Source organism: Ovis aries, chromosome 2, assembly GCF_016772045.2.
Source record: "Ovis aries strain OAR_USU_Benz2616 breed Rambouillet chromosome 2, ARS-UI_Ramb_v3.0, whole genome shotgun sequence".
In the NCBI taxonomy this organism is placed as follows: domain Eukaryota; kingdom Metazoa; phylum Chordata; class Mammalia; order Artiodactyla; family Bovidae; genus Ovis; species Ovis aries.
In genome coordinates this window covers 199,918,727-199,938,332 of record NC_056055.1, presented here as the reverse complement: position 1 = coordinate 199,938,332, position 19,606 = coordinate 199,918,727, and the positions used below count along the sequence as shown (strand labels likewise).

At 39.4% G+C, this 19,606-nt stretch overlaps 1 protein-coding gene across 2 annotated transcripts in view; it reads left to right on the top strand.

Moving 5' to 3' along the window:
• Positions 1–6,391: 6,391 nt before the first annotated feature.
• RFTN2 (raftlin family member 2) overlaps positions 6,392–19,606 on the top strand; it is an 82,625-nt gene continuing 69,410 nt past the window's right edge. The window contains exons 1-2 of one of the 2 annotated variants that reach the window (XM_012141444.5): positions 6,392–6,430; positions 6,862–7,008. In XM_012141444.5, coding sequence (XP_011996834.3) covers positions 6,400–6,430; positions 6,862–7,008 — 178 coding nt within the window. In that variant the 5' untranslated portion in view covers positions 6,392–6,399. Of the gene's footprint in view, positions 6,431–6,803; positions 7,009–19,606 lie in introns of both variants that reach the window. The other variant, XM_012141472.5, reaches the window with a different exon arrangement.

Here is a 19,606-nt window from a genome sequence, read left to right as displayed (position 1 = left end):
TTAAAGGAAATCCACCCTGAATTTTCATTGGAAGGACCAATGCTCAAGCTGTAGCTCCAATATTTGGCCACTTAGTGTGAAGAAGACTGACTGGAAAAGACCCTGATGCTGGGAAAGATTGAGCGCAGGAGGAGAACAGGGTGACAGAGGTTGAAATGGTTGGATGGCATCACTGACTCAACTGGCATGAGTTTGAGCAAACTCCAGGAGATAGTGTAGGACAGGGCAGCCTGGCGTGCTGCAGTCCATGGGGTCACACACAGCTTAGCAACTGAACAACAAATTATGGAGAATGGTTTCACAAAGCTCATTCATTCATTCATTCATTCAAAGACTAACTGGGGCCATAGTGGAACATAGACAACTGATATTATATCTTCATCATATCTAACCACATAAGAGTCTGCACTTGGGAAAACCCCTTATACAGTACAGAACTGAAAACTGTCCCTGAAATCTATAATTGACTGCAAATATAAATCAATAGAAAAAAATGACCAATGTTAAAAAACATTTATTCCAGAAATGTATCCTACTTAATGTGATTACTCAATATACAACAAACCTGGGGATACACGACAGGCAAAAGATTATCTATGAAAACAAATATGATTGTGACAGTTGAATATCAGAGGGGGGAAAGAACTGACTATCTTACCATTTATATTACAATTAGCAGATACATCAAAAGTTAAACAAGAAATAAAGATGGGATGAATAGGTAGATCACAGATTTTTAAGACAGTGAAAACAATTCTGTATGATACTGCAATGGTGGATATATGTCAATATATATTTGTCAAAAATTTGCTGTACCTATTTGTCCAAAGGTACAACACCAGGAATTAACTCTAATGTCATCTAAGGACTCTGAATAATAATGATGTATGAGTGATGTGTGATTGATTGTAACAAATGCACCATAACAGTGCCACAATGGTGCTGGGTGTTAGTGGAAGGTTGTGCCTGAGTGGGGATAAGAGGATTTATAGAAACTTTCTGTACTTTCCACTCAATTTTTCTGTGAATCTAATATTATTCTAAAATATCAAGTTTATTTAAAAAACAAAATAACAAAACCAGAAAACAGACATTTTTTTCAAATGGAAAAATATATTATTGAAGAAATGTACGTTTTTCTTAAGTACAAGTTGGAGATGCAAAACATTGTTTCACCAAAAGTATTTGTCTAAAAATGTACAAGCATTAAAGAGATATGGAGCAAAGATGTATGATAACAAACAAAAGCTTACTGCCCAAAATATAGTTATAAAGAAAAATCTAAAACTTCCCTGTTGTTCCAGTGACTCCAAGCTTCCAATGCAGGGGGCACAGTTTCCATCCCTGGTCAGGGAACTAAGATCCCACATGCCATGCAGAAGAGACCAATAAAAAGAAAAAATATCTAACATTAATATCTTAAACAGTTTATATTTCTACAGTTTATATTTCTACAGAAACTACATATTTCTGTAAATAATGTAAATAAATTATTTACTCATTAGAATACATTTTCTCAGCTTATTTCTGATTTCCTTGTATGTAAACTATTTCCTCTGACCATTTATGAAGTAAAATCAAAGAATTTAGGAATTAATCCAAAGTAGGGAAAAATGTAATCTTTATAAAATTCTTCACCATAAAACATTGAAAATAACCAAAATGCTGTTTATTAAATGCACAATATTAATATAAATCCTATATAGTTAAAATAGGAGGAATGTGTGTCATATTGACATGGAAATAGTGTTTTGAAATATCGTTAATAGTCAAAAATTTCTTTTGTTGGACTTTTTGAGAGAAAAATGATTAAGCGAAGTAATTTTGAACTAAAGGAAGTGCATTTCCTTTTTCTAGAGATAATAGAAATTCTTTGAGGACATAATGATGCATCTTAGTCATTCATCTGTTCAATCATCAGCTCTCAACTGGACTACTGCTGTACTTTCCAGAATGACTGGCCTTCCCCCATTTTGATCCTATTAAGACCATCTTCCTCAAATCAACCATAGTAACCCACCAAAAACACTTATGTCACTTGCTTATTGCAAACTCCTCCTTTAATTTTTCCATTTGATTATATGATTTTCCATTGTTGCATACAAAATAAAGTCAAAATTCCCTTTGTGCAACTTAGAAAGCCCATTACACTGACTCTTGCCTCCCTTAAAGCTTAGTCTTCTTTCAAATTTTATGCTCTAGTAATTCTCAACCGTGTTGTACTCCTTCAAATTCATGCCATACTTTTTCATGATTCCGTAGTATGGTTCATGCTTTTGCCTTTTCCTGGCACATACTCCCCAGCTCTATTTATCTATCTTATACATACTCATCCTTGAAAACAGCTCTGTTATACTTTCCAAGCTGAGTTACAGGCTCTTTCGAGAGTTTCTATAGCATCCTATGCATGCTATCTTCAGTTCAGTTCAGTTTAGTTCAGTCGCTCAGTCGTGTCTGACTCTCTGTGACCCCATGAATTGCAGCACGCCAGGCCTCCCTGTCCATCACCAACTCCCAGAGTTCACTCAGATTCACGTCCATCGAGTCAGTGATGCCATCCAGCCATCTCATCCTCTGTCGTCCTCTTCTCCTCCCCATCCCCTCCCAGCATCAGAGCCTTTTCCAGTGAGTCAACTCTTCACATGAGATGGCCAAAGTACTGGAGTTTCACCTTTAGCATTCCTTCCAAAGAAATCCCAGGGCTGATCTCCTTCAGAATGGATTAGTTGGATCTCCTTGCAGTCCAGGGGACTCTCAAGAGTCTTCTCCAACACCACAGTTCAAAAGCATCAATTCTTCAGCTCTCAGCCTTCTTCACAGTCCAACTCTCAGATCCATACGTGAATACTGGAAAAACCATAGCCTTGACTAGATGGACCTCAGTCGGCAAAGTAATGTCTCTGCTTTTCAATATGCTATCTAGGTTGCTCATAACTTTTCTTCCAAGGAGTAAGCGTCTTTTAATTTCATGGCTGCAGGCCCCATCTGCAGTGATTTTGGAGCCCAAAAGAATAAAGTCTGACACCGTTTCCACTGTTTCCCCATCTATTTCCCATGAAGTGATGGGACCTGATGCCATGATCTTAGTTTTCTGAATGTTGAGCTTTAAGCCAACTTTTTCACTCTCACCAAGAGGCTTTTGAGTTCCTCTTCACTTTCTGCCATAAGGGTGGTATCATCTGCATATCTGAGGTTATTGATATTTCTCCTGGCAATCTTGATTCCAGCTTGTGTTTCTTCCAGTCCAGCATTTCTCATGATGTACTCTGCATATAAGTTAAATACACAGGGTGACAATATACAGCCTTGATGTCCTCCTTTTCCTATCTGGAACCAGTCTGTTGTTCCATGTCCAGTTCTAACTGTTGCTTCCTGACCTGCATACAGATTTCTCAAGAGGCAGGTCAGGTGGTCTGGTATTCCCATCTCTCCCAGAATTTTCCACAGTTGATTGTGATCCACACAGTCAAAGGCTTTGGCATAGTCAATAAAGCAGAAATAGATGTTTTTCTGGAACTCTCTTGCTTTTTCCATGATCCAGCAGATGTTGGCAATTTGATCTCTGGTTCCTCTGCTTTTTCTAAAACCAGCTTGAACATCAGGAAGTTCACGGTTCACATATTGCTGAAGCCTGGCTTGGAGAATTTTGAGCATTACTTTACTAGCATGTGAGATGAGTGCAATTGTACGATAGTTTGAGCATTCTTTGGCATTGCCTTTCTTTGGGATTGGAATGAAAACTGACCTTTTCCAGTCCTGTGGCCACTGCTGAGTTTTCCCAATTTGCTGGCATATTGAGTGCAGCACTTTCACAGCATCATCTTTCAGGATTTGAAATAGCTCAAGTGGAATTCCATCACCTCCACTAGCTTTGTTCGTAGTGATTATTTCTAAGGCCCACTTGAAATCAGTGGAGAAATAACTCCAGAAAGAATGAAGGGATGGAGCCAAAGCAAAAACAATACCCACCTGTGGATGTGACTGGTGAAAGAAGCAAGGTCCAATGCTGTAAAGAGCAATATTGCATAGGAACCTGGAATGTCAGGTCCATGAATCAAGGCAAATTGGAAGCATGCTATCTTAGCAGCTACCAAATCAAATTAAAATTATCTGTTTATAAGTCTGTCTTCCCCATTAAGAATTCAGTTTCTTTAGGGCAGAGGCCACATTTAGTCCGCTTGTGTACCCAGCCAGCATTTAATTTAGTGCCTGGAACATAGCAGATACTTAATAATACAATGATTATTTAATAAATAATTTACCAAGTTCAGCAATAGGGGTTCAGTTCAGTCATTCAGTCATGTCTGACTCTTTGCAACCCCATGAATTGCAGCACACCAGGCCTCCCTGTCCATCACCAACTCCCAAGTCTACTCAAACTCATGTCCACAAGTCGGTGATGGCATCCAGCCATCTCATCCTCTGTCATGCCCTTCTCCTCTTGCCCCCAATCCCTCCCAGCATCAGGGTCTTTTCCAATGAGTCAGCTCTTCACATGAGGTGGCCAAAGTATTGGAGTTTCAGCTTTAGCATCAGTCCTTCCAATGAACACCCAGGACTGATCTCCTTTAGAATGGACTGGTTGGAACTCCTTGCAGTCCAAGGGACTCTCAAGAGTCTTCTCCAACACCACAGTTCAAACGCATCAATTCTTCAATGTTCAGCTTTCTTCACAATCCAACTTTCACATCCATACATGACCACTGGAAAAACCATAGCCTTGACTAGGTGGACTTTTGTTGGCAAAGTAATGTCTCTGCTTTTCAATATGCTATCTAGGTTGGCCATAACTTTTCTTCCAAGGAGTAAGCGTCTTTTAATTTCATGGCTGCAGTCACCATCTGCAGTGATTTTGGAGCCCAAAAAAATAAAGTCTGACACTGTTTCCACTGTTTCCCCATCTATTTCCCATGGGAAAGTGATGGGACCGGATGCCATGATCTTAGTTTTCTGAATATTGAGCTTTAAGCCAACTTTTTCACTCTCCTCTTTCACTTTCATCAAGAGGCTTTTAGTTCCTCTTCACTTTCTGCCATAAGAGTGGTGTTATCTGCATACCTGAGGTTATTGATATTTCTTCCAGCAATCTTGATTAGTGAGCTTCAGATATTCTATTTGTGCCATTCTACAGCTCATAGCAAAAGAGAACATGAAAAATGACAGGTATGGAAACACTGGGAATAGTCGAATCAGTCACACTAAATCAGAATCTGCTGTCTTTCTAGCCAAATTTACCCAGAAGTTGCTTATGACCAACCCTGCTCATCCTTGAGAATGAAAGACTATGGAATTTTCCTCTGTTAAAAAATACTTCTGAGAAGTAAACTATTTAAAGAAGGCAGAAAGAAGAGACAAGAGGTCACAGTGATCTACAAACTAAATAATCTATCCCTTTTTGAGAGTTTTCATGTGCACTCTTCAATGTAACTGAAAAATCTTTTCAGACTTGTGTTCTATAAAATCTGAAATTGATCAAGATTTGCTTTGTAAATAATGGGAATGGTGGCAGAATCACTTCCTTTCTATTACTATTCTCAACCCTGTTTTATAATGTAAAAGCACATTAACAAATTTATTTTATGCTATTTGCCAATCATGATGTTAAGATATGAGATAAGATTATCTCTTACAACCTTCATAACAAGCCTGTGAGGTAAGTACTATTATTAACTCCATTTTACAAGGGAGGAAATTGAAACTTGGGAGGTCCGTAACTTGCCCAAGATCACGTCTCTAGTAGGCATTAGAAGTTGTATTTGAACCCAGGTAGTCTGATTCCAGGGCTCACAGTTCTGATTAGTATATCATACTCATCAGAATATGTAAATAGTAAAATACAGTAACACTCATTACATTGTTCCATTATGAATTGTTCTTGACTTCAGGTAAATAGCAACTTGTAAGGCTGAATGAATCAAGTTGCCAGTTGTTGTTGTTTAATTGAGGATACTCCGGGACCTGTGGAAGTGTTAGTTACTATCATAAGTCTTCTAACAGAATATTTTAAACTTAATAGATGTTAGTGAAATTAATAATCCACATTAATGTCTCTTCTTTGCAGTTAAATCTTTTTATTATGTTTAATATAAACATTTTATTTGTGGCAGTTTAGAATATGATTTTTCCAACCACAACAAAAAAAACCTTCATGTGAAAAGAAATCCTCAAAAGTGCTATCTAAAGACTAAGAATGGAGTTTTAACTTTAACTTTTTTCCTTCTAGACTCCAGAAATAGTTTCCTGACTTCCTTTCTGGAAATGATTTTTGTTTCCAACCACGTTGAGAATCCATTTTTTTCATTCTCTCTCTCTCTCTCCTTTTGCTTTCTTGGTAGTAGCAGGGAGGAAGGAGGGGGTGGGTGCAAAAAGAGGGAAATGAGAAAACAGAAAAAGAATTGCATGCCACTATGTCTGAATATAGCCTCTACTTGTAGGTATTTCCATCTGATTTGCACTTTTGCCTTTTTATTTCCGTTTCTGGACACCTTCTTTATTATCCAGCCAACTGGAATAGACAAAGCACTGTTGGTGCCCTGAGCGACAGAACTCTGGTAGGGGGCTGGCTGTAAATTGACGTGGCATGGAAATTCTCCGCTAAGTTGTAGCAGCTTGCATGTTTCTACTAAGATCAAGCCCAGCCTCCCAGAGCTGTAGCTTAATCATCATGGGTTCAGCGACTTTACAGAAAAATGGATAGAAAAAATCTTCAGCTCCTTTCTTTGGACTCAAATGTTTTCTTTTTGAGTATCTATGTTTTAGCGGAAAAAATCCAAGCAGTTAAGTCTGTAACTTTCTTTTTGCAGCTTAAACAACAGAGTTTGCTGGTCTCCCTCCCCTATTCTGCAATTTAATTCCTTACAGATTTTGCCATGGGGTGCGGACTTAGAAAGCTAGAAGACCCTGATGATAGCAGCCCTGGAAAAATATATTCTACCCTGAAGAGACCGCAAGTGGAAACAAAGACAGAATTTGCTTACGAATATGTATTGCTGGACTTTACATTACAAGGTATTTTTGCTTCTATTTTATTTGTTAAATGAAAGATTTCAAAGATAAAGGACTACTAGTTTTTTAAAGGGTTGATTTGTGGCTTTTTACATGGTGCTTCATAATTAGATTGTGCAATCAATCTAACAATAATGCTTTGTTTCTTAATTACATTCTGAAAGATTTCAGTTCTGTTTGCTTTGTTTTTTGTAAATTTGGCTCATATGTACTTTATAAAATTAGAAAAACTGCTTGGAAACAGTTCTTTCACTTTTAAATCAAATGCTTATTTGTAGAAGGATACATGAAAAACGCTTGCTATTCTCGGCCAAGTAGCTATAGCCTTAATGACAGTTTATGTTTTGAAAAAGATCTGAAAGGCACAAGAAGGTGGCATGTAGGAAATGTTACTTGCATCATGTGGAAGGATATTTGCTAAGACAATTCTGAGGCCTCCAACTGTGTTAAATGTTGTGATTGTGCTAGTCACTTGATATTTTTGACCAAACTAAACCTGAAGTTTGAAAATACAGTAAAAAAGAAAAAACTATAGTCTTCTGTAAGATACTTCCTTTGCTGGATACCAGGTCTCTAACAGAGAAACTCCCTGTTCCAGAAAGTTGGAAACACAAATAAACAAGCCCAGATGGCAGCCTTGTGCACGGAATAGAGGCAGCTCGACTTCACAAATACTTTACCTCACTTCTTTTGGAAACTTTACTGTACAATGACATTGATAAAACTTAGTTTTTAAAAAGCAGAAGTATATCTTTAATTATAGGGTACTAAAAATGAAGTTGAGTGTCTTGCTTGCTTTTAGAATGTCCAGATATTAGTATTAAGTTCTTGGTGGCAAGTTATGCTTTTAAATTCTAATAAGCTGCACATTCATCAGTTAATAGATTTATACTAAGTATATTATCAGGTTGGATATTAATTTCTTTTAAACACAAATTCTCCATTTTTTGGTTTGTTCTGTAAACAGTGCATCTTTGTGCAAATAGCAAGAGCAGCCCATTTTTCTTTGTCAAAAACTGAGCTAGCCAGCAAACAAACTCCCTTCTAGAGGCATATGCAAAGTCTGTACATATTTTTAATGTATTTACTTTTCCATTTTTACCTAAGGTTAAGGCTACCAAAAGGAAAACTGTCAATATTCTTACTTTTCTTTTTAATGATGAAAGTTAAAAGTAGATAAAGATAATGGTGATAATCAGAGAAGTAACTACTCAAATGAATTTTTCTATACTTTTTCAAAAACCATCATTTGAGAAAATATTTGTAATGCGGTGCTATATTTTCTCCATTGATTGTCGTTGTCAGTTAATTTTTAGGACTGATTTTTATAAATTCAAGGACACAAACACATATTTTCCTTAACCTCAAAACCTTATGTGTTCATAAATATTAGGCCAGAGCCATTCTGATCTGTGCTTTAAGATTTGCTACACAAATCCCCATAGGTCTTAAAGTAACTTGAATTTTCTTTCTGATTTATTTCTTCCCAACAGTGTTAGCAATGTCAAACAAATTTGTTTAAATGCAACCATCCTTGAATCAGAAAGATCTACAGTTTTCTTCAAAAGTCATTTTTGTTTTGTTATTATTAGAAGCCCTTTTCTCTGTGAAAGGAGTAAAATTTCTACCTTTCACTCTACGTGTTTGGATGAGATGATAGAGTATTATAATATAAACTGGAGATATGGGCATAGTTTGCAAACACTAACTCAGAAAGCAAGCATGTATTTTAAAGTTGCACCTGGTTCCTATTTAGTCCAGGCGCCTAGTCTCCTGGTGTTCCCTTTCTCTCCGATTCTTCCACATGTTTTTGGTTTTGTTTTGTTTGTGTCTCTGCCTTTGCTTCAGAAGCCAAAACTCAGTATCAGCCCAGCTCCACAAATCACCTTGTTCTCTTCTGTTGTATCTCACCCCCACCTATTCCTCTAGTGTACAGAGAAGTGAGTCACATGGGGGTTAAAGCACGCCAGCCTTCTAGGTTTAGCCCCAGCCATTCTGACCTGGAGTTGCTGTAAGGACTACTGAATAGTGGCATCTTCTGCCTCTCAGAGGCCATGTGCAGTGAGCAACCTTCCAGGAAACAAAATGGTCTGGTGGCAACAGCTGTGTGTGCTCATGAAGAGCCTGTCTCTTACATTGTTCTCCTCTGTTTTTCCCAATAGAGAACATGGGATAGGGAGTTAGTCCCAGTGGGGCAGGAGACCCTTTGAAATTGTCAGTGCCCTGTGTTATAGTGGCTATAATTATCTTGAACAATTTGTTTTCCATTTAGTTCCATTCCCTCTATGTGTGTGTGTGTGTGTGTGCCTTTCCCACACCTGTTTTTTAGTGCAGTGGGGACTTTGAGCCATTATTTATATATCTCTGGTGGTGGTGGTGGTTTAGTTGCTAAGTTGTGTCCGACTCTTGCAACCCCATGGACTATAGCCTGCCAGGCTCCTCTGTCCATAGGATTCTCCAGGCAAGAATACTGGAATGGGTTGCCATTTCCTATGGGAGAAATAATAGTCTAATCATTAAGCACACAAGGGTCTGGAGTCAAGTTCCTGGCTTCTGAATCTAGGCTCTTTCACTCACTAACTTAGCAAGTTTATGAACTTTGCTGTATCTCAGCTTCCTCATCTATAAAATGGGGATTCTAATGGTGCTTACATAATAGAATTGTTTTAAGGATTAAAGGAGATTATACAAAATAATCCCTTTGAAAAAGTACTTGTCATTTAGTAAGCAGGGCTTCCCAGGTGGCTCAGTGGTAAAGAATCTGCCTGCAATGCAGGAGACACAAGTTCAACCCTTGGGTAAGGAAGATCCCTTGGGTGAATAAATGGCAACCCACTCCAGTGTTCTTGCCAGGATAATCCCATGGACAGAGGAGCCTGACAGGTTACAGTCCATAGAGTCACAAAGAGGCAGACATGACTGAGTGACTGAGCACCCATGCGCAGAACCACTTATTAAAAGTTAAGTATTAAAAAAAAAAAAGTTAAGTATTATCCCTCCTAGCTTTATGCCAGGTCTACTAATTGCACTATTGAGATTTCAGCACAGTCTTTGTGATAAATTTTCTGAATTATTGTATAGTAATCTATACATGCGTATTTATGAGAGTGTGTGTCAGAGTTTCTGACACACATTACAGAATTTATTAGTGAAAAGTTAAATGAATTCTGCAAATGATCGAGAAGGGTTGGTTTGCCTTCTTGTGCAATCCCAGAAAATAATCTGAATAACCATGTCCTTAAAGATTTTTAGAGCATGTATAGCTTTATGATTAAAGAGAAATTTCTATAATATTAGAAACCCAAAAGAAGGACGGACGGTAACTTCCTTATTTTACTTTCTAATAGAATTAAAAATGCATTGAGAAAAATTTTGCTGGGCCCTGGCTAGCTTTCTTATTATGAGAACAGAAACTCTCATTGTCTTTTGTTATCATTGTTACAGTAATAAATATATTGATGTATGGATTCCATAGAAGATGCTGATAAGTAATGAAATACAAAAAGAAATAACACATAGTTTTTGCCTTATGGTATTTTAAATTCTAATTGGTCAGACTGGACAAGATTATGAACTCCTCAAGGTCAGGAAGTATACCATGTCCACCTTTGCATTGCTGTGTTTGGCACACTGTTTGGCACAAGACTGATGGCCAATAAGTGGTGCTGAAATAATGGGCTTCCCAGGAGGTGCTAGGGGTAAAGAACCTACCTGCCAGTGTAGGAGACATAAGAGACGAGGCCTCAATTCCTGGATTGGAAAGATCCCTGGATCAGAAAGATCCCCAGATTGGGAAGATCCCTTGGAGGAGGGTATGGCAACCCTCTTGAGTATTTCTACCTGGAGAGTCCTGTGGACAGAGGAGCCTAGCAAGTTACAGTCTATAGGGTGGCAAAGAATCGGACTTGACTGACAATGTGGACCTGCAATGAGGAGAGGATGCAAGGGGCATTTGTAACAGACATTACCAAAGAGGAACTTAGCCTGTGGCTGGCTGGATAGAAAGGAACAGAAAAAATGAGAAATCCAGGATAACTTCCCAGTTCTGAGCCTAAGTAACTGTGGGAATAACCATGCCTCCCACAGTACGAGGGGCATCCCACAAAGAGTCAGTGGGTGAAACAGCAATTCCATTCCAGGCACGATGCCTGTGAGGTGGCAGTGGAACATCCTGGCAGAGAGAGTTATAGGTACACAGCTGGAGATGATGACTTCCAGGAGGACTTGAAGTAAATAAAGTCTTAAAAGAGGAGAATATGGGCACAGCATAAGTGTCTTGGGCTGAGTCATCAGGCATATTTAATGATATTGAGGACTATTCAACAAAAATGACAAAGTCTACAAGTCATTCCCTTGTAGCTCAGTCAGTAAAGAATCTGCCTACAATGCAGGACACCTGGGCTCAATTCCCTGGTTGGAAAGATCGCCTGGAGAAGGAAATGGCAACCCACAACAGTATTCTTGCTTGGAGAATCCCATGGAACAGAGGAACCTGGAAGGCTACGGTCCGTGGGGTTTCAAAGAGTTGGACACGGCTTAGCAACTAAACCACCTCCAATAAAAATGATAGAGTCTGAGGACAACTGCAACTTATATAGCACCAGAGAAAACAAGGAAATGAAAAGTTTCAAAAAGCAAGAAATTATCAGTAATTTTAAATACTAGAGAACTTTCAAGAAGAATGAAAATGCAGGACTGAAGAGAATGCATCTAAAAATCATCAAGAGATGAATAAAGTATCAGAAATGAGGGAAGGAAGGAAAGAAAGAAGGTCAGTCCAGCTAAATTTTCTTTATCTGTTTGACTCATAAGTTCTTGAATATTTTCTCAAGCCGTCAACAGATTTTCAAATGTAAAATGCTGCATAAAAAGAAATTTATAGCAAAAATTGCTAAATTTACTCAAGCATCAACATAATCTTTGACATGGTGCCTAGTGCAAACTCCTACCAGGTGAAAAACTGCATACAGACTTTTCTTATGTTTAAATCGGTGGGATATTTTGGTTTAAAAATGTAATAAAACCTCACAATTTCAGAGTGTTATGAAAGAGAAAGATCCCATTCTGACCTGGGGGAGTAGGGAATCTCTGATAATAGCATACAGTTAACCCACCTGTTAGCTAAGATGGTAAGGCATCTGCTAACAACTTGGGAGACCTGGGTTTGATCCCTGGGTCGGGAAGATCCCCTGGAGAAGGAAATGGCAACCCACTCCAGTACTCTTGCCTGGAAAATCCCATGGACCAAGGAGCCTGGTAGGCTACAGTCCATGGGGTCACAAAGAGCTGGACACCACTGAGCAACTTCCACTTTCACTTTTCAACCCACTTGGATGAATATTGATGTTGGGAGGAAAATACATTTCTATTGGCAATCTACATTATATTGGGGTTTTTTCTTATATCTGGGTGGACATTTATTTATTCTCTGAACTAACACTTACTCAGCACCTACTGAGCTCGGAATGAGGATACAGAGATAGGTAAAGCCTAGTCCTTGACTTGTAAGAACCTGCATCCTAGTGAGCATCCTGCTGAGGGGCATTCATTTACGGTGCAAACACTCTATGCTGTGATACAGGCTTCGCTAGAAACCTGAGGGTTGTAGAGGTGGAAAGAAGAGCACCTCCACTTGATAGGTAGATCCAGAAAGACTCCTTAAAAGACATTCCACCTCAGGCTTCCCCCAAGTGGTAAAGAATCCACCTACCAATACAGGAGACACAGGTTGAATCCCTGGTCTGGGACGATGGCACATGCCCATCATGGCAACTAAGCCCATGTGCCACGTATACTGGGTCAGTGCTTTAAAACCAGGAACCACAACTACTAAGCCCATGTGCCAAAACTACTGAAGCCCATGCCCTACAGTCAGTGCTTCACAACAAGAGAAGCCACTGCAATGAGAAGCCCACATATCGCAATGAAGAGCAGCCCCCACTCACCACAAGAAGAAGCACGCACAAAGCAACAAAGGCCCAGTACAGTCAAAATTAATAAATAAAATTATTTTTTAAGAAAAAAAGCTTGCTTAGTTGCTAAAAAATGTTTAAAAAAAATTTTTTTTAACTGCCACCTCCTATCATCTAAAGAATGAATGGAAGTTAGACAAAGATTTGTATCCATAATACATAAAATGAAATTGAAAATCAAGAAGGAAAAAACAACTGAATAGAAAAACGGACAAGAAATTTGGACAGGTAGATGACAAAACAGGAAATCCAAATGGCCAACAGACATATGAAACTGTGCTCAGCTTCATTAGTAATCAGGAAAAATACATGCTAAAACCACAATGAGAAACCACTACAAATTATCCAAAAAACAGCTAAAATGTTGAGAAAATGAAAGTCATTTTCAACTCTTTGTGACCAGGCTCCTCTGTCCATGGAATTCTCCAGGCCAGACTATTGGGGTAGGTAGACATTCCCTTCTCCAGGGGTTCTTCCCAACCCAGGGATTGAACCCAGGTCTCTTGCATTGCAGGTGGATTCTTTACCAGGGAAGCCCCTAAAATGCCAAAAGACTGCTGATACCAGGTGTTTTTAAACTGGTACAACCACTTTGAAAAAAAAATGCTTTATCATTATCTCTTTAGCAAAGATCCATATCCCAGTGGAAGCGTGGCTATGCATTCACCGGCAGCACATACAAAAATACTGATAGAAGGACTACTTGTAATAACCCCAAAAGAGTGAACAACTTAGAAATCTACAAACAAGAGATTAGAAAAGTAAATCATGGTATATCATATGGTGCAGGGCTTCCCAGGTAGTGCTAGTGGTAAAGAACCAGCCTGCCAGTTCAGGAGACACAAGAGATGCAGGTTCGATCCCTGGATCAGGAAGATCCTCTGAATTGGGAAATGGTAACCCACTCCAGTTCTTGCCTGGAAAATTCCATGGATAGGGGAGCCTGGAGGGCTACAGTCTATGGGGCTGCAAAGAGTCAAACACTACTGAGCGACTGAGCACATGTACCTGTACGTACAATGCAACCCTGTACTATGGAAGCAAGACTCAGTTCAGTTCAGTTCAGTCGCTCAGTTGTGTCCAACTCATTGCGACCCCATGAACCACAGTACACCAGCTTTTTCTGAAAAGGGCCAGATAGCAAATATTTTAGGCTTTGTGAGCCATGTGATCTCTGTCCTGACTACTCAGCTCAGCCAATGTAGAGTCAACATACCATATGCAACAAAACAGGCCATAGGCAGTACTTTTGTGATCCTCTACTATAATGCAATCAGGAAAACAAATCATAACTACACAAGCTGTACCAGATGAATCTCATGAGCTTAATGTTCAGTGAAAGAAAACAAACACAAAAGCACATATTGTATGATTCCATTTACATAAAGCTCCAAAAATTGGGAAAACTGAACTATAGTGTTTATTTACATGCTTCAGTCATGTCCGACTCTTTGCAACCCTTCGGACCATAGCCCACCAAGCTCCTCTGTCCGTGAAATTCTCCAGGCAAAAATACTGGAGTGGGTTGCCAAGCACTTCTCCAGGGGACCTTCCTGACTCAGGGATCAAATCCACGTTTCTTATGTCTCCTGCTTTGGCAGGCATGTTCTTTACCATGAGCGCCACCATTCTTGTATAGTTAATTAAGAAGAAGAGCAAGGAATTGAGGACCATAAAAGTCAAAGAAAAAGTCAAGTTATCACGGAGTGGGAGAGAGGGATTGTGATTGGAAAGGGCGGAATGGTAGGCTTCTGAAGTGCCTGTCATTTTCTGATTTTTGAATGGATGGCATTACCAAATGTTGGCACTTTTAAGTATGTTTTGTGCTTTTTGTATGTTATGTTTCTACCCCCAGACAAGGTTAAAAAAAAAAAAAAAAGCCAAGTAGGAAGTGGGAGTAAGGCAAACAAGGCTGAAAGACAAGATGAACAGACTCAGAAACAAGAGAATATTTCATGGTTTGGGAACTGCAAATAGAATAGGTGGAGTGCAGCACATGAAGGAGGCAGCCGTGGAACACAGACTGCAAGAGTTTTAAGTGGTCATGTTGTGATCTTTTGCACAGCTGCCTATAATGAACTATGTAGTTCCTCGAGTTGGAGTGTATTTCAAAACTACAACTGTATTACTTCAATTAAATATACTAATGAGTGACTACAAAGATGGTAACTTTTATTGAAAACAAAAAGTTACATAATTTGGATGTTCCTTATATAGTAGTTTATATTTCTAAGCAACAAAACATTTTGACAAGTAGTTAAACCAGATACTCCTTTTAATATCCATACATTAAATTGCTTAATAATTTATAGAAATCAAAAGCTTTAGTGCAGCTCATGTCTGAATTTTCACAAATTTTGAATTAACAAAATTGCAAATGAAGTTTTACTTTCCTGTAGGTGCTAAAAGGGCTTCCCAGGGGGCACTAGTGGTAAAGAATCTGCCTGCCAATGCAGTAAGAGACACAGGTTTGATCCCTGGATCGGGAGGATCCCCTGGAGGGTATGGCAACCCACTCCAGTATTCTTGCCTGAAGAATTCCTTGGAGTCATTCTGTCTGGTTCAGTCACAGCCTTTGTTGTTGTTGTTGTTGTTGTTGTTCTGTTGCTCAGTTGTGTCGGACTCTTTGCAACCCCATAGATTGCAGCACACCAGGCTTCGCTGTCCTTCACTATTTCCTGGAGTTTGCTCAAACTCATGTCCATTGATTCAATGATATCATCCAACCATCTCATCCTCTGCTGCCCCTTCTCCTGCCTTCAATCTTTCCCACTCTCAGGGACACAGCCTTACCACTCACTAACAATCTGGGCAAGTTACCAAACCTCTCTCTTCCTGAGTTTCCTTATCTGAGAATAATGACAATATCTACTTTATGGAGTTTTTGTAAGGACTTATTAATATTAGGCATGTACAGCACTTCACATAGTGCCTGACACAGAATACCTTGGTATATGTTACTTGTTATTTTTTACTATAATTGCTAAATAAAATAGGGAGTTTGACAGTCTGTTCCCTTTTGAAAATATGGTAAAATTACTTGCCAGTGTTTGCATATTGTATCTTTATCTGAGGAACTAATGTTTCATAAATATTTCAAAAATACATACCAATCTTCACAGAAAAACACATTTATATGTGTTGGACTTTTTTCATAGAGTTACATCATCAGGGCGAAGCTTTTGGTATTGAACAAGTTCTTAGCTTTATACTAAAAGAATGTGACTTTTTTTGTATTTTTAAAATTTGATCTTGTCTATGAAGTTTTTAAGCAAAGGACCATAAAAAATTGTACTGATATTTTATTTCCGAAACTATGAGGAAAAATGAGAGAACATTACATAACCTTCTATATGTTTACATTTTAATGAGAAAAAAATCCACACTGCATGTGGGTAGTTTTCAAAGCAACTACAAAATACTTTCCTTCACAATGGCCTTGTAAAGTATAATAAAGTATTACAAATCATGTAGCATTGATTGAATAGCAACCAACCCCACCCATTACTGCTGTCAACAACATTTGTTCCTTCTCCCAAGAACTGAGAAGGAACTCTTGGTGGCTGAGGAGCTAAGAGCAAGATGGCTCACAGCTGCTGCTAACTGCCTGTGCTCTACAGTTCTAGCCAAAACAACCACGCCTCCCCCCTAATTTCCTAAGTTTTAAAGTAATAGAGTCTCTGATATTACCACCCCAGTGTAAGGAGATCAAATCAAAGGCTTGACGCAGACACCAAGCCTATCACAGAGACGTAATTATCCACTCTAGTGAGCACTTAGGCACTCTTGGTGGCTCAGAGGTTAAAGCATGTGCCTGGAATACTGGAGACCCAGGTTCGATCCCTGGGTAGGGAAGATCCCCTGGAGAAGGAAATGGCAACCCACTCCAGTACTCTTGCCTGGAGAATACCATGGAGGGAGGAGCCTGGTAGGCTTCAGTCCATGGGGTCACAAAGAGTCGGACAAGACTGAGCGTCTTCACTCACTCACTGAGCGCTGATGAAAATACCTCACTCTGTGGGTACAGCTCGCCCTTCCTAACATCTCTAAGCTGAATCAGGTTGCCAGTCTCTATTCAGCACAGTTTAAAGCATTATTAAGAATAGACGGGATTACATGAAGGGATGTTCTCAACAAAACTTCCAGATTTATTTCTCTTTTCCTTGCTCCTGGATTTACTTTTCTTGAATGACACTGGCATGTTTATTTATTTATTTTATTTTATTATTTCTTTTTTTTTTTACTTTACAATACTGTATTGGTTTTGCCATACATTGACATGAATCCACCACAGGTGTACGGTTCAGTTCAGTTCAGTCGCTCAGTCATGTCCGACTCTTTGCGACCCCATTACTCGCAGCAGGCCAGGCCTCCCTGTCCATCACAATCTCCCAGAGTTCACTCAGACTCACGTCCATTGAGTCTGTGATGCCATCCAGCCATCTCATCCTCGGTCGTCCCCTTCTTCTCCTGCCCCCAGTCCCTCCCAGCATCAGAGTCTTTTCCAATGAGTCAGCTCTTCACATGAGGTGACCAAAGTACTGGAGCCTCAGCTTCAGCATCATTCCTTCCAAAGAAATCCCAGGGTTGATCACCTTCAGAATGGACTGGTTGGATCTCCTTGCAGTCCAAGGGACTCTCAAGCATCTTCTCCAACACCACAGTTCAAATGCATCGATTCTTCAGCGCTCAGCCTTCTTCACAGTCCAACTCTCACATCCATACATGACCACAGGAAAAACCATAGCCTTGACTAGACGGACCTTAGTCGGCAAAGTAATGTCTCTGCTTTTGAATATACTGTCTAGGTTGGTAATAACTTTTCTTCAAGGAGTAAGTGTCTTTTAATTTCATGGCTGCAGTCACCATCTGCAGTGATTTTGGAGCCCCCCAAAATAAAGTTTGACACTGTTTCCACTGTTTCCCCATCTATTTCCCATGAAGTGATGGGACCGGATGCCATGATCTTCGTTTTCTGAATGTGCGCTTTAAGCCAACTTTTTCACTCTCCTCTTTCACTTTCATCAAGAGGCTTTTGAATTCCTCTTCACTTTCTGCCATAAGGGTGGTGTCATCTGCATATCTGAGGTTGTTGATATTTCTCCCAGCAATCTTGACTCCAGCTTGTGTTTCTTTCAGCCCAGCGTTTCTCATGATGTACTCTGCATAGAAGTTAAATAAGCAGGGTGACAATATACAGCCTTGACGTACTCCTTTTCCTATTTGGAACCAGTCTGTTGTTCCATGTCCAGTTCTAACTGTTGCTTCCTGACCTGCATACAGATTTCTCAAGAGGCAGGTTAGGTGATCTGGTATTCCCATGTCTTTCAGAATTTTCCACAGTTTATTGTGATCCACACAGTCAAAGGCTTTGGCATAGTCAATAAAGCAGAAATAGATGTTTTTATGGAACTCTCTTGCTTTTTCCATGATCCAGCGGATGCTGGCAATTTGATCTCTGGTTCCTCTGCCTTTTCTAAAGCCAGCTTGAACATCCGGGAGTTCACGGTTCACGTATTTCTGAAGCCTGGCTTGAAGAATTTTGAGCATTACTTTACTAGCATATGAGATGAGTGCAATTGTGTGGTAGTTTGAGCATTCTTTGGCATTGCCTTTCTTTGGGATTGGAATGAAAACTGACCTTTTCCAGTCCTGTGGCCACTGCTGAGTTTTCCCAATTTGCTGGCATATTGAGTGCAGCACTTTCACAGCATCATCTTTCAGGATTTGAAATAGCTCAACTGGTATTCCATCACCTCCACTAGCTTTGTTCGTAGTGACACTTTCTAAGACCCACTTGACTTCACATTCCAAGATGTCTGGCTCTAGATGAGTGATCACATCATCATGATTATCTGGGTTGTGAAGATCTTTTTAGTATAGTTCTTCTGTGTATTCTGCCACCTCTTCATAATATCTTCTGCTTCTGTTAGATCCATACCATTTCTGTCCTTTATCAAGCCCATCTTTGCATGAAATGTTCCCTTGGTATCTCTAATTTTCTTGAAGAGATCTCTAATCTTTCCCGTTCTGTTGTTTTCCTCTATTTCTTTGCACTGATCGCTGAAGAAGGCTTTCTTATCTCTTCTTGCTTTTCTCTGGAACTCTGCATTCAGATGCTTATATCTTTCCTTTTCTCCTTTGCTTTTCGCCTCTCTTCTTTTCACAGCTATTTGTAAGGCCTCCCCAGACAGCCATTTTGCTTTTTAGCATTTCTTTTCCATGGGGATGGTCTTGATCCCTGTCCTGTACAATGTCACAAACCTCCATCCATAGTTCATCAGGCACTCTATCTATCAGATCTAGGCCCTTTAATCTATTTCTCACTTCCACTGTATAATCGTAAGGGATTTGATTTAGGTCATACCTAAATGGTCTAGCAGTTTTCCCTATTTTTTTCAATTTGAGTCTGAATTTGGTAATAAGGAGTTCATGATCTGAGCCACAGTCAGCTCCTGGTCTTGTTTTTGTTGACTGTATAGAGCTTCTCCAACTTTGGCTGCAAAGAATATAATCAATCTGATTTCGGTGTTGACCATCTGGTGCTGTCCATGTGTAGAGTCTTCTCTTGTGTTGTTGGAAGAGGGTGTTTGCTATGACCAGTGCAGGCGAAACTCTATTAGTCTTTG